This window comes from Pelophylax lessonae (genome assembly GCF_965119305.1).
Source record: "Pelophylax lessonae genome assembly, chromosome: 2".
In the NCBI taxonomy this organism is placed as follows: Eukaryota; Metazoa; Chordata; class Amphibia; order Anura; family Ranidae; genus Pelophylax; species Pelophylax lessonae.
The window spans coordinates 129950753-129966351 of NC_138769.1; the positions used below are offsets into that span (position 1 = coordinate 129950753).

The following is a 15599-nucleotide window of genomic DNA, read 5'->3' on the forward strand; positions in this document are numbered from 1 at the left end:
TTCTAGGACTCCTTTTGGGGGTCCCGGAGACCGCATTGGGCTGCCATTTTGCTGTGGATCATGTATGTTTCTGTTCCCATTGTATTGCATGGGCAGCCACTTTCTATAGTTCCCCATTATGAATGCTTTGAGTGGCCATTTTCCTGAGGTCCACAAGCTGGACAGGCGTGCGGCATGGTTTTTTAATTAGAGGCAGAGTTTTTTTTTTTTCCCGCTTCCTGTGTCAGTGTCACTTTGGTTTTGCATAGAACATGCTGGCAGTCTCCTGAGCGGTCTGGTAACATTTTCTGGGGTTCCCTGTAGTTTTCTCCTCATCCACGCTATTGGCTATAATAGTAAGGGATTGTGTGTCCGCTGTAATAGCGGTGGGATCGCGTTTTTGGCGGTTTTTAGGGACACTGCTCTAATTCTAAATCAGTGTAACATGAAGTCCCAGGATAAATTTTCACCTGCAGACCCCCTGGGAGCGACTGTGAAATCTTCTGGGTCACAGTCTCAGCCTGAAATCGCAGCTTTTTTTTTTTTTTTTGCAAAATCTGATGTCTAAGGTGGATTTTGTCATTTCAAGTGTTGCCAGTCGCAAACGCCCTCTGCCCTCGCCTCTGTAGCTCTGCCCCCTTGAGGACTGCTGGATATTACAATTTCGGGTTCCCCTGGGTTACCGTTAGCAACTGCAGCATGCAAAATTCAACTCTTTTCTTCCGGGCTCAGTTAATAAACAGTCTAGGGGTTGTAGTTGTTTGTGTTTCTAATTTAAATAGGGATAGGAGAAGGGAAGAGTGGGATACTCCAGAATTGAACTATTCACAATAGATGAGGACTCCTTCTCTGTAGATGCAGCCAGGCTGCTGGTTCACCTTGCCACTAGATGAAATTTAAGATTAAGACTTGATTAATTATCTTCAGGGTACTCGTCTAGCACCCCCTTTCATTCCACCAGCTGACACCCATCCTCTGACTATGCTACTCCGGGGTGGCCCCCTCAGGTCAGGCCCCTTAACACGATCCCCTGTACTCATGATACTGTTTTTCCAGGGTCTCCAGTGTGTCAACCCCTCCAGTCAATTCTCCTGGACCTCTGGGTTCAGCTTATTCTTTCTGGCCCACCAGGCCGACCACACAGCAACAGCTACAGAAGAGGAGGCAGCCGCCACCCACTTTCCGGGACTCTGCTCACCAGCCAAAGACCCCGAGCACATGTGCTCCTGGCTTTTATACCACACCCCAGATTGCACCGAGACAACCAGTCTGTGCCAATGACTGGAGCTGTACCCATTGGCCTCGTTTCCTCCACTGTCTAATATGCCTCCCTATTGGACCAGTGTGAAGCACTTCGTAGATCAGATGAATCACACACTGAGCACCATGAGCAGTCTACGGACTCCCCACTGTCTAGCTTTTTTTCTAGAAGTTTTGCACTGACTGCAGTTAGTGATTTAAAATCATTGCAGTGAGTGCACTACTGCAGCAGTAGTCCACTGACTCCTCCAATCCATTGTCTAGCTGTTTGTTGTTGTCTAGCTTTTATGCTAGCAGTTTAATATGCACTGACTTCACTGCAGTAGAGATTTAAAATCATTGCAGTGAGTGCACTACTGCAGCAGTTGTCCACTCCACTGACTCCTCCAATCCACTGTTTAGCTGTTTGTTTTTATCTAGTTTTCTCTGTCGCTCATTGACAGACGTAGTCCTCGTTGATTAATAACAACTCGGGTTATACTGCCCTCTACAGGAGTAGGACTGGAAAGAAAACATTCTGGCCACACCTTAGGGGCAGTCCCAGAGGGTATATCCTCTCTCTCTCTGCTACAGCAAATCAGTTTTTTTCTGTCTAGTTAGGAGTAAGGACCTAGATGCCTTGCTAGGATCTTCGGTCCTGGCAGGATTTTTTTCCTTAGAAAGATTTTTTTAGACCGCTTTTTTTCTCCAGTTTCCTGTGAGATCTTCAAGCAAGCAAGCTGTAACTGGGCGACGGGCTGGATGTTGAGATCCAGTGGTCACCCCAGTTCAGCCTACGAGCGCGCGCAGGCCATAGCTCCGCGCTGGGTCGGCCGCGACATAGTCCCACTGGACGGGGACTGACCCTGCGAGTTAAACGTCTCGCTTGAACGCTAATGACCAAGAGTCACGGCGTCCGTACTGGTCGACAGCCCCCCCACCCCGGTGGAGAGGGGTTCTGTCAGGAGTGGCGCCCGCCTGGTTCCGGTATGGTGAGTAGTATGTTCCCCCTTTTCCCCCTGACGGGTTTGTGGTGAACGCGGGCCCCTCTATGAAATGGTAAGGATGGGTCTCCCCTCTATCCTATAATAGGTCACAGATCCCCCTATTTGAGTGTGATTTTTGTGAACAAGAAACCAGGAGGCTTGGTTTGGGAGCTGACAATCTATGTCATTTCAAAATTGTAAAAGTGACTGAAGTCAATGTCAGTACTAGAATGTTACTATTGTAGCATAAGGTATCCTACCTGTCAAGCATGAATCACTGCAGTCCAGATCGCATTCCTCCAGCAAGGGCAGAGGGCTGCCTTCCGACGGCCCACGGACCGCATGCGGCCCGCCAGGGTCCGGTACCGCCGGCCAGGTTTATCACCATCAGGGTGAAGGTTTGTGGGGCCGAGATATTCCCGCAGGCCGCCAGACACACCGTTATCCTGTACAGGCCGCCGCCATTGTCTGGTAGATCGCACGAGGCCGCCATATTGGCGTAGCCTCGTGTCTCCAGCATGGGGGCGGCCATGTTTGAGTGACCAAAACACCTCGAGGAGCTAGGGGAGGCGCCGGAAGGTGTGCAAAGGGGCGGAGCCGCCTCCTTTTTACCCAGGAAGCCAGCCAAAGACTTCCTGTCTGTAATCTTCCTGTCTGTAATTTTTTGGCAATTGATTTTTTCCGGTTAGTATCTGGAATTATCATGGACCCTGCCACACAGGTACCCCCACCTGTTTCCCTCGAGGTGGCCGCAGGACCCGCCAGTTCAGAGTATGGATGCATTTACAGCAGTTTTGGAGTCTTTGGTGTCTCGGGTGGAGACGGCCTGTCAGGAACGGAGGTCAAGAAAGCGACCCCCGCCTACCCCTATATCATCTGATACTTCAGATTCTGAGATGGTCATTGCAGCTGCAGGTCCCTCTGCAGGGGCTGTTGTCTCAGGTAAAGTTCCCTCAGACAGTGAGGAGGACGTTCTTGCTTCCGCCATAGCACAAGAAGAAGCATTGGTGGACGCACTAGTTGTGGCGGTTCGGGAGACCTTAAGACTTGAGGTTTTACCGGCAGAGGCAACTGAAATGGAAATTCCCTTTGGTACTAGCAAACCTACCAAGACGGTGAAGGTTTTTCCTTTACCCAAATGTTTTGGTAATAAGATCAAAGAGGAATGGGATCATTCAAAGCGTACCTTTACTATTTCCAAGCGCATTGCTAGACGCTATCCGTTTGAGGAATCCCTCATTAAGAAATGGACGGTACCACCAGTGGTGGATCCACCTATTTCCAGACTGAATAAAGCCACTGTTATCCCGTTGGAGGACGATCCGTCCTTTAAGGATCCGGTGGATCGAAAGATGGAAGCGGAGTCCCGCACTATCTTTTCCCTGATAGGGTCAGCCTTTAGACCAGTAATTGTCATTGGTTTAGTTTCACAGACATTAACAGAATGGGCGAGATTGGTGCGCCAGGACCTGAAGGGGAAAGGTATCCCCCAGGCAACATCTGATTTGATGGAACAGATTATACAAAGACTACAGTTCGTCTGTGATGCAGCCTTGGATGCCACCCCCTTATTAGGGCATGCATCTATGTCAGCGGTAATTCTCAGACTTGTGCTGTGGTTAAAATGCTGGTCAGCGGACCTAGGTTCCAAAAAGACCTTGGCGAATCTCCCCTTTCAGGGGAATCGCCTATTTGGGGCCACCCTAGATGAGATCATTAAGGATGTCACTGGGGGCAAGAGCACTTTTTTGCCGCAGGCTGCTAAAGCTAAAGGACCTCGTAACAAGCGTGGACCTTTCTTTGCCGCTCATAAAGGGTTCGTTCGCTCTGCTGAAGCGAGCGGAAAAGGCAAAACCCCTCTAGGAGGGTTCAAGAAGCGCTGGTCGGACAAACAAAAGACCGACTTAGCCAAACCTGAAGTTAAGGCTTATACAGCCTGAAGGTGCACCCCCACCCGGCTTGAGGGTGGGGGGACGTCTTCACCGGTATTCAGAGCACTAGATCGAGCATCGATCACTGCTACCGGTGCGATTCTTCCCTTCCAACATTTAAGTACTACAGGGAGCGGTAGTTACCGTTCCCTGAACAGATCATTTTCTTTTCCAAAGATTAGTCTCAGTTCCCCACAGGAATCGGATGCGGTTGAGCAGACAGACCAAGGAGCCTCTAGTTGGGTGACTTCGGTCTCCAATGCTCAACCAGGAGAAATCATCACTCCTGATAGGAATCGGGTGTCGGATAAATGTGTGGGAACAGAGAGCGATCAGACTTTGTCGGATTACCTGGGCCAGGTAGTTCTAGGGCAGCCTTGTTCGGATCCAGTCAGACAATATCAGGGTGATGACTTAGGTCGATCACCAAGGATTTCACCATCTGTGTCTTCTTCAGAGCTTCAGGGGGTGCGGCACCTGGCTCCACCAGTCCGCGCGCCCTTACCGCCCTGGGATCTTACTTTGGTTTTGTCGGTTCTGCAGAAACCTCCCTTTGAAAATATCAGGGAGATTCCCTTGCTTACATTATCCCAGAAGGTGGCCTTCTTGGTGGCTATCACTTCTGCACGCAGTGTGTCAGAACTGGCTGCATTCTCATGCCAGTCCCCATATTTAGTGGTTCACAGGGATAAGGTAGTTCTTCATCCGAAGCCATCCTTTCTTCCAAAGGTGGTTTCAGACTTTCATCTGAATGAAGATATTGTGCTACCTTCCTTGTGTCCTCAGCCCAATCATCATCGGGAACATGCGTTGCATTCCTTGGATGTGGTTCGGGCAATCAGGGTATACCTGAAGGCTACGGAATCGTTCCGTAAAACTGATTCACTTTTTGTGATTACGGATGGCCCCAGAAAGGGGTTGCCTGCATCTGCCGCGACTATCTCCAAATGGATTAGACAGACGGTGGTACAGGCTTATTCTATTAAGGGTCGGAATCCTCCGTTCCCTGTTAAGGCGCACTCCACTCGAGCGCTCAGCACTTCCTGGGCCTACCGCCATCAGGCGTCAGTGGTCCAGGTGTGCAAGGCGGCCACCTGGTCGTCGGTACATACCTTTACAAAATTTTATAAAGTTGATGTGATGGCATCGGCGGATGCCTCATTTGGCCGCAAGGTTTTGCAGGCCGCAATTTGAGGAGACCGGTGGTCTACCTCGAGGGATTTTTTCCGTTGGAATTTCTGTTGAGTCTCATCTTTTGTTTGATGAGCCTTTAGAACTTCTAGTTGGCACCGGTTGGGCCTTCTAGATTGGATTTTGATTTCCATTTTCCCACCCCTCATTTGTGGTACTGCTTTGGGACGTCCCGAGTTGTTATTAATCAATGAGGACTACGTCGGTCAATGAGCGACAGAGAAAAATGGATTTTTGTAAAATCTTACTGTAAAATCCTTTTCTCTTAAGCTCATTGACAGACGTAGTACCCGCCCCTCTGTTTTTGAGTTGGGTTGGGTTAAATTCTCTAAACACTGCTTTGTGACATAACTGATTTGCTGTAGCAGAGAGAGAGAGGATATACCCTCTGGGACTGCCCCTAAGGTGTGGCCAGAATGTTTTCTTTCCTGTCTAGTCCTACTCCTGTAGAGGGGCAGTATAACCCGAGTTGTTATTAATCAACGAGGACTACGTCTGTCAATGAGCTTAAGAGAAAAGGATTTTACGGTAAGATTTTACAAAAATCCATTTTTTTCTATAGCAGGTTAATTTCCACTGACTGCAGTAGTGATTTAAAATCATTGCAGTGAGTGCACTACTGCAGCAGTAGTTCATTGACTCCTCCAATCCACTGTCTAGCGGTTTGTTGTTGTCTAGCTTTTTTTCTAGCAGTTTAATTTGAACTGACTGCAGTGTTAAAAATGTTAATAAACAAATCTTCATCTCAGTAACAGATTTGTGTCAAAAATTGTGTCAAAAATTGTGTTTATTTTGAAAAACTTTAAATATTCAAAATTTCGGTGCATATCGGCCGATACAGAAATTGGCCTTGAGTACCATCAAGGGCCAGGTGTCTGCTTTGGCATTCTTCTTTCAACAACCCTTGGCCACACACTCCTTTTCTCTTCAGGGTGTCTGACATTTGGTTCCTCCAGTGTGGTCTCCGTTGCTGCCTTGGGACCTCAATTTGGTGCTTTCGGTCCTCCAGAAGCCTCCCTTTGAGAATCTTTGGTAGATTCCCTTGCTTACACTGTCTCAGAAGGTGGCCTTTTTGATGGCTATTACCTCTGTGCGCAGGGTGTCGGAACTGGTGGCATTATCCTGTTGTTCACCTTGCCTGGTGATTCACAGAGAAGGTGGTTCTTCGCCCCTGTCCGTAGTTCCTCCGTAAGGTTGTCTCTGATTTTCATTTGAGTGAAGACATTGTGTTGCCTTCCCTGTGTCCCAGGCCAAAACATTCAAAGGAAATTGCCTTGCATATCTTGGATGTGGTCGGAGCAATTAGGGTGTACCTGGCAGCTACGGTGTCTTTCAGGAAGTCAGTGTAACGCTCCTGCGTTTTCTGAACAATGTGGATTTGCAGCTGCAGAAATACTCCATTCAGTCGTCATGTAGAGAAACGCTGAGATACCAATCCCAACTCCCAAGACTCATCACTGTGGATAGTCTCTGATTCAGCATACAAATATACACACTCAATAAGATGTTTCTGGAGTGATCTATGTATATAGTAGTATAGTGGTGATAGGCTGAAGAGACAGGTTTAAGTAGAGACAATAGTTGACAGACACTTGAGAGGAATGTTCTTGAGAATGAGATGGTAACAGGTAGGATGCAGATAGGTTAGCAATCATGTATGGTAGTAGATGATAGGATAGCAGATGACATACAGGAGAGACTAACCCAGTGCAAGGATAGATGTTAGTAGGCTCAAGAGCTAGCAATCTAGATAGTGCAGATGATAGTAACAGTCCTTAGTATGCAGAGCTAGATAGTGTAAGCTTTAGTATGAAGGTTTATGGAGGATTCCCCTGCGGGGTACTTATCACTAGTAGCAAGCAGTAGTAGAGAGGTTTGGTATGAGCGGGTGATCCGGTAGCGGGATACAGGGATCAGCAGCGAGGTTCCGACAGCGAGGTATGCTTGCAAGCATGTGAGCTTCAAGGCAGGTTATGCGGCGTTGAACGAACAATGTTAGTGAGACCGCCGGCGGTTGAAATAGCCGCTCCTGCGGCGCTCAATGATGACAGCATCGGTCTTAAAGGTGTATGCGCACTTTACCAAAAAAAAATGGTGGGGCGCATACACTAAGGAAAGTGGAATTAGGGTACCAAAGGTACCAGAACATTACAGTACCCCCCCCCCCCCTTAAGGCCGGCTCCTGAAGGCCTCTGGAGCTGGTTTTTCCGGGTATTTCGCGTGAAAATTGCGAATTAGTCTAGGGGCATGTATGTCAGAGGTATTTAGCCAGGTGTCGTCTTGGGGCCCATAGTTCTTCCATCGGACTAGATATTGGAGTCTTCTTCTGTGGATACGAGAATCCAGAATCTCTTTTATCTCATATTCTTCTCCACCTTCAACTTGTACAGGAGGTGGAGGTGGGATAGTAGGCCTTATTCCTTGGTCAGGAACATGGGGCTTCAGTAGCGACACATGGAAGATGGGATGTATTTTGAGGTCTGTTGGTAATGTGAGCTGTACTGCAGCTTTTCCAATAAGTTTCCTGATTGGGAAAGGTCCCAAGAACAGAGGCCCAAGCTTTTTGCTAGGGATCTTTAATCTTAAGTTTTTTGTTGAGAGCCAAACGAGGTCCCCAATAGCATACTGAGGAGAAGGTCTTCTACGAAGATCATAGTACTTCTTTTGTTGACTATGAGCGTGTGAGATGGTAGTATTAAGTAAACCCAGAGAGTCCTTTATTTGGGTAAGATAGTCTGAGGCTACTGGGTTATTTGAAGGAAGGATGCGTGGTGGAAAAATAGTGGGATGAAACCCATAGTTCAAGTAGAACGGACTCTGTTTGGTCGTACTGTGGGTTGCGTTGTTGTAGGCAAATTCTGCCAGAGGGAGAAGATCCACCCAATCATCCTGTAGGTATGATGTGTAACAACGTAAATATTGCTCGATGCACTGGTTGACTCTTTCAGTCTGTCCGTTGGTCTGAGGATGGTAGGGAGAAGTGAGCTTCCGCTCAATTCGTAGTATGTGACATAGTTCTTGCCAGAACTTGGAGATGAATTGCGATCCACGGTCAGACAAAAGAGTTTTCGGAATACCATGTAACTTAAAGACATGTTTCATCAGTAGTTCCGCTGTTTGTTTGGACGAAGGTAGTCTGCGAATAGCAACGAAATGTGCCATTTTTGTCAGATGGTCCACTGACACCAAGATGGTATTAAATCCTTTGGAAGGAGGTAGTTCTACTATAAAGTCCAAGGACACAACTTCCCATGGAGTCTGGGGTATTGGTAGACTGCATAGTAGACCGGATGGTTTTGTAGTGTCTATTTTGAACCTGGCACAGACGTTGCATGAAGAGACGAATTTCTGTATAGATGTCTTCATGGCAGGCCACCAGAATTGCCTGGTAATCAGATTAAGAGTCTTTGTCATACCCATATGTCCTGCCATAGGCACATCATGCGACAATTCCAAGATCTTGGTGCGCATGGTAGGGGGTATGTAAAGTTTGTCGTTGTAGTAGAGGAAGCCTTCTGCATCAGTACTTAGTTGTAGTGGGGGTGAATCCAAACTTATACTGTGCAGAACCTCTTCCTTCAAGGAACGGACAACCCCAATAATACGCTTGTAGGGTATTATAGGAACGGAAGGGATTTCGAAGTAATTATCTTCAGTTAGTCGTGATAGCGCATCCGCTTTTTTATTCTTGTCTGCAGGTGTATAGGTCACTAGAAAGTTAAACCTTAGGAAGAATAGTGACCATCGTACCTGCCGGTGGGAGAGGGTTTTGTTAGTCTGAAGATATTGAAGATTTTTATGATCTGTATATATGAGTATTGGTAATCGGGTGCCTTCAAGTAGATGTCGCCAATTCTCCAGAGCCAGTTTTATAGCAAGCAGTTCCTTTTCACCCACTGGGTAATTTACCTCTGGACTGCTTAAAGATTTAGAGAAGAAGGCGACTGGATGGAGTGGTGAAGTATTAGTTGGTCGTTGGGAGAGTATTGCTCCTACTGCCATGTTTGACGCATCTACTTCCAGAATGTATTGGAGGGATGGGTCTGGATGGCGTAGTATGGGAGCAGAGGTAAAACTTGCCTTTAACAAGTGAAAAGCTTCATTTGCTTCATCTGACCATTTGAATGGTCTCTTAATACTCGTGAGTTGTGTGAGGGGTCTCACAATGGCAGAGAAGTTCTTGATGAACTTCCTATAGAAGTTTGAAAATCCAAGGAATCGCTGTAGTGCTTTGCGGGTGGTTGGTATAGGCCAATCCTGAATTCAGGATATCTTACTCATATCCATCTTGATTCCTGTTTTGGATATGATGTATCCTAGGAATAGTACTTCTTCTTTATGAAATAAGCATTTTTTTAGTTTCACGTATAGGTTGTGTGCAAGCAATCTGGATAACACAAGTCTTACATGTTTTATATGTTCAGACAAGGATCGTGAATAAATAAGTATATCGTCCAGATATACCACAACACAGACATCAAGTAAGTCTCTAAAGATATCGTTTATAAATCGTTGGAAGGCTGCGGGAGCGTTACATAGCCCAAATGGCATTACAAGATATTCGAACAAACCGTATCTGGTTCTGAATGCTGTCTTCCACTCATCTCCATCACGGATTCGGATTAGATTGTATTTCAGGTCCAATTTTGAAAAATAGGTAGCTCCACGCACTTGCTCAATGAGCTCAGGGATAAGCGGTAGAGGATAGCGATCTTTTATTGTAATGGCGTTCAATTTCCTATAGTCGATAATAGGCCTGAGACTTGAGTCCTTATTGCGGACAAAAAAGAGTCCTGCTGCTGTGGAAGAAGTGGAAGGTCTAATAAAACCTTTTGTCAAATTCTCATCCAAGTATTCCTTGAGATGGGAAAGTTCATCCTGCGAAAGAGGATAAACATGACCAAACGGCAATTTGCTATTTGGGAGTAGATCAATAGTACAATCATAATCCCTATGGGGAGGCAGTACTTGAGCATTTTTCTCAAGAAAAACCTCGGACAGATCCTGATAGCATAGTGGTGCAATCTCATCTGACACCACAGACAGGATCTTTCCATAAGACGGGAGGTTACACGTACCTTCGCAATAGCAAGAGAGGAAGGCCAGGGTCCGTTTCTTCCAATCTATGGTTGGTTGATGTGTGTGTAACCAGGGAAGTCCCAAAACAATGGGAAAGTGGGGTGAAGGTATTAGGTCGAAGGTGGTGGTCTCCATATGAGACTCGTTAGTGGTGACTAGGAGTGCTTGTGTCTGATCAGTGATCGGGCCAGAAGATAAAGGAATACCGTTAAGACTCACTGAGACAGGTTTAGGTTTAGAAATAATAGGGACTTTATTTAAAACAGCAAAACGTATGTCGATATAATTTCCACAAGATCCTGTGTCGATCATGGCCTTAGTAGTAATCCTGGTCTGGTCCCACTGCAATGTCAAGCGAACAAAAAGGTAAGGGTTAGTAATTGAAGTTGTCAATCCCCCTAGGAGGACATATGAACACTCACCCTTTTTTTTTGTAGACAAGGGGACAGACGTTTATCATGTGATCCGGGGATGCACAGTACAAGCAGAGATTACTAGATCGTCTCCTGGCTCTTTCAGTAGTTGATAGAGGTGGGCGTATGGTTCCTACCTCCATAGGAGTAGGGTCAACGGCCGAAATCCGAGAAGAACTGGATAATGGCATTCCCATTTTTTCAGCCTTTCTTTCTCGTAGCCTTCTATCTATGGTGATACTGAGTTGTATCAAAGTATCCAGGGTTTTCGGCAAATCCGCTCGGGCGAGCTCGTCTTTAACGGCCTCTGATAAGCCAAGTCTAAATTGAGTTCTCAGAGATGCATCATTCCACCCTGAATCAAGGGTCCATCTCTTGAACTCCGCCACAAAGTCTTCCACAGGTCTCCTACCTTGTTTTAAGGACCTCAATTGAAGATCGGCAGTACTCTGCCTATTGGGGTCATCATATAGACTAGCAAGTTCCGCTAGAAATAAAGCGTAGGAGTTGAGAAGCTGATCGTTTTTCTCAAAGAGAGAGTCTGCCCAGGCCCGTGGATCGCCTGTTAGGTAAGAAATAATAGTGCAAACCTTGATATGATCAGTAAGGTAGGTACGAGGTTTTAACAAGAAAAGTAACTCACATGCGTTTTTGAATTCACAAAATTTTTTGCGATCGCCTGTAAATACTAAAGGAGGATTTATTTTGGGTTCAGGGTGCTGAGCAGCGTTGTGACAGCCTGGTTACCTGCTGCGTCAGAGCCTGATTGTCTTCTTTTAATTCAGTAAGTGCGTGTATTAACGCAGTTACTTGTTGTTTTAATTGTGTCACCTGAGTGGTTAATTCTGCTGAATCCATTTTAAGGTTCGTTCAATCTGTAACGCTCCTGCGTTTTCTGAACAATGTGGATTTGCAGCTGCAGAAATACTCCATTCAGTCGTCATGTAGAGAAACGCTGAGATACCAATCCCAACTCCCAAGACTCATCACTGTGGATAGTCTCTGATTCAGCATACAAATATACACACTCAATAAGATGTTCCTGGAGTGATCTATGTATATAGTAGTATAGTGGTGATAGGCTGAAGAGACAGGTTTAAGTAGAGACAATAGTTGACAGACACTTGAGAGGAATGTTCTTGAGAATGAGATGGTAACAGGTAGGATGCAGATAGGTTAGCAATCATGTATGGTAGTAGATGATAGGATAGCAGATGACATACAGGAGAGACTAACCCAGTGCAAGGATAGATGTTAGTAGGCTCAAGAGCTAGCAATCTAGATAGTGCAGATGATAGTAACAGTCCTTAGTATGCAGAGCTAGATAGTGTAAGCTTTAGTATGAAGGTTTATGAATGATTCCCCTGCGGGGTACTTATCACTAGTAGCAAGCAGTAGTAGAGAGGTTCGGTATGAGCGGGTGATCCGGTAGCGGGATACAGGGATCAGCAGCGAGGTTCCGACAGCGAGGTATGCTTGCAAGCATGTGAGCTTCAAGGCAGGTTATGCGGCGTTGAACGAACAATGTTAGTGAGACCGCCGGCGGTTGAAATAGCCGCTCCTGCGGCGCTCAATGATGACAGCATCGGTCTTAAAGGTGTATGCGCACTTTACCAAAAGAGAATGGTGGGGCGCATACACTAAGGAAAGTGGAATTAGGGTACCAAAGGTACCAGAACATTACAGTCAGACTCACTATTTGTACTCAGGGGTGGGCCTCGGAAAGGGTTGTCCTCTTCCTCTGCGCCCATTTCCAGATGGATCAGAAAGAGGGCAATTCAGGCTTATTCCATCAATGGTCATGTTTCTCCTTTACCTGTTAAAGCGCACTCTACTCGGGCACTTAGAGCCTCCTGGGCCTTCCTATGTCAGGCGTCAGTGACTCAGGTTTACTAGGCGGCCACCTGGTCGTTGGTGCACACTTTCACAAAGTTTTATAAAGTGAATGTGTTGGCATCTGCGGATGTTTCTTTTGTCTGCAAGGTTTTTGCAGGCTGCTGTTTAAGAGGACCTGATCTTTTTTCAAGGTTGTATTGTTTTTTTCAAGTGGGTTCCAGTTGTTTTGGTTGAGCTCCTGTTGCCTGGTTGGCTACTGTTTAGTCTTGGTAATTTTGAATGTTCTGCTGTTCTCATCCTTCATGTAGAACACTGCTTTGGGAGGTCCCAAAAATTATGATGATCAGGAGCTGTGTCCGTTAATGAATGAAAGAGAAAGTGGTATTTTTTACTTACTGTAAAATCCCTTTCTCTGATGTTCTTGGACAGACACAGCACCCACCCCTCTGTGGAGTTGTAATTCTTCTGACACTGCTTGTAACAAAACAGTACTTATCGCAGGAAGAGGGAGTATACCCCCAGGGACTGCCCATAGGAGTGGCCAGATTATTTTTCTGCCTAGTGTCCTAATCCTGTAGGGGGCCATATAGCCCAATGGTTACGAAGATCAGGAGCGGTGTCTGTCGATGAACATCAGAGAAATGGATTTTACGGTAAGTCAAAAATCCAAATTTTAATCATGCCTATGTCCATAATAAACACGCTTGTTCTTGATAACCTGCAGCATTGAAGAGGTCCCACTCTCTAGATTGTCCAGTAACAATAGACCTGTTAATGTTAAATCATATGGATTTAAATGTAAATAATAAAATATACAAATTTTTGTTTATATTTTTTTCCTTTTTTAAACGCCTAAAAATGTTTTGTGCTGTAGACATTAATTATCTGTACGTTTTTTGTTCTTGAATTGTCTGGTAGATGCTTTTAACAGTGGCTGTGTGTTTTTGTTTGTGTTCCTCAGTTAACTGCACTGAATATAAAACTTAATGATGTAGAATATTCAAAGTCCGAAGTTGTCCAGAGACTAATGAGACATGTAAGCACTGTTTTCTTTTCTTTTTCCATCAACCAAATAGACCTTTGTTAGTAAATGCCTACAATAAGGTGTCTTCAATGTATGGTTTATTCTTATGGTCATTCTCACATTTTTAAATGTAGTAATTACTATGAGTGATTTTGTATGCAAAAGCCAGTGTCTAGAACAAAATGGTTGCTGGAATTTTTCTAACCTGGTTGTGTATGCGAATTATGTACAAGATTGGACATTGGGAGATTGTTCGATTTTATCTGCTTATCTTTGGGATGAGAAGAAAAATGTACATTTAGAAGAGGATTTCTTAACTTTTTTTAAATTTTTTTTATTTTATATACATAGTACAGACCCTCCAACATACCCTTTTCACCAGACTGACTGTTGAAATCACCCTTTCCAGTCCTATCAGATACCAGCATTACTTAAATTTGTTAAGGCAGAAGGTTTTTTTATTCTACGCAGTAAGGTAAAAGACATCCTGCTTGCAGCTTCTCTTGCATCCCCACCTAAATACATGCATACCTGAACCCGAACTCAGTCCAGCAACATGCACAAGAGCCAAGGCTCTCTTGGCTCTTTCCTTCCTCCTTGGCTTAGATACAGCAGGGGGAGCTATTGGTCCTGCTGCAGTCAATCAAAGCCAGTGAGGAGGGAGCAGGGGTGGGCTGAGTGCCCCCAAGCAAGCGGCTTGCTATGGGGGCTCTAGGCAGGAGACCCGGCAGGGGACCCCAGAAGAGGAGGATCGGTATAGTTATAATAGGTAGGTATAAAATGTTTGTTTTAATAAACAAAAAACAAACCTTTAACCAGTTGCTGACTGCCCTATAGCACATTTACTGCTACGGGGCGGCAGCTGTGCGCCGAATCTCGTGCACATGTGTGTGTGTGTGCGTGCATGCGTGCGTGCATACAGTATCTCACAAAAGTGAGTACACCCCTCACATTTTTGTAAATATTTTATCTTTTCATGTGACAATACTATAGAAATGGCACTTTGCTACAATGTAAAGTAGTGAGTGTACAGTGTAAATTTGCTGTCCCCTCAAAATAACTCATTACACAGCCATTATTGTCTAAACCGCTGGCAACAAAAGGGAGTACACCCCTAAGTAAAAATGTCCAAATTGGGCCCAATTAGCCATTTTCCCTCCCTGGTGTCATGTGATTCGTTGGTGTTACAAGGTATCCGGTGTGAATGAGGGAGCAGGTGTGTTAAATTTGGTGTTATCACTCTCTAATACTGGTCACTGGAGGTTCAACATGGCACCTCAAAGAACTTTCTGAGAATCTGAAAAAAATAATTTTTGCTCTACATAAAGATGGCCTAGGCTATTAGAAGATTGCCAAGACCCTGAAACTGAGCTGCACTACGGTGGCCAAGACTATACATCGGTTTAACAGGACAGGTTCCACTCGGACCAGGCCTTGCCATGGTCGACCAAAGAAATTGAGTGCACATGCTCAGCGTCCTATCCAGAGGTTGTCTTTGGGAAATAGACATAGGAGTGCTGGCAGCTTTGCTGCAGAGGTTGCGGGGGGGGGGGGTGTCAGGCTGTCAGTACTCAGACCATACGCCGCACACTGCATCAAATTGGTCTGCATGGCTGTCGTCCTAGAAGGAAGCCTCTTCTAAAGATGATGCACCAGAAAGCCCGCAAACAGTTTGCTGAGGACAAGCAGACTAAGGACATGGATTACTGGAACCATGTCCTATGGTCTGATGAGACCAAGATAAACTTATTTGGTTCAGATGGTGTCAAGCGTGTGTAGCGGCAACCAGGTGAGGAGTACAAAGACTAGTGTGTCTTTCCTACAGTCAAGCATAGTGGTAGGAGTGTCATGGTCTGGGGCTGCATGAGTGCTGCCGGCACTGGGGAGATGCAGTTCATTGAGGGAACTATGAATGCCAACA

General features: G+C 45.7%; 1 protein-coding gene across 1 annotated transcript in view; it reads left to right on the forward strand.

The window, feature by feature from the left end:
- The window catches only part of SPAG5 (sperm associated antigen 5), a 374185-nt gene that overhangs the window by 333164 nt on the left and 25422 nt on the right, over positions 1-15599 (forward strand). The window contains exon 23 of the mRNA XM_082245996.1: positions 13616-13690. Coding sequence (XP_082102122.1) covers positions 13616-13690 — 75 coding nt within the window. The remainder of the gene's footprint in view (positions 1-13615; positions 13691-15599) is intronic.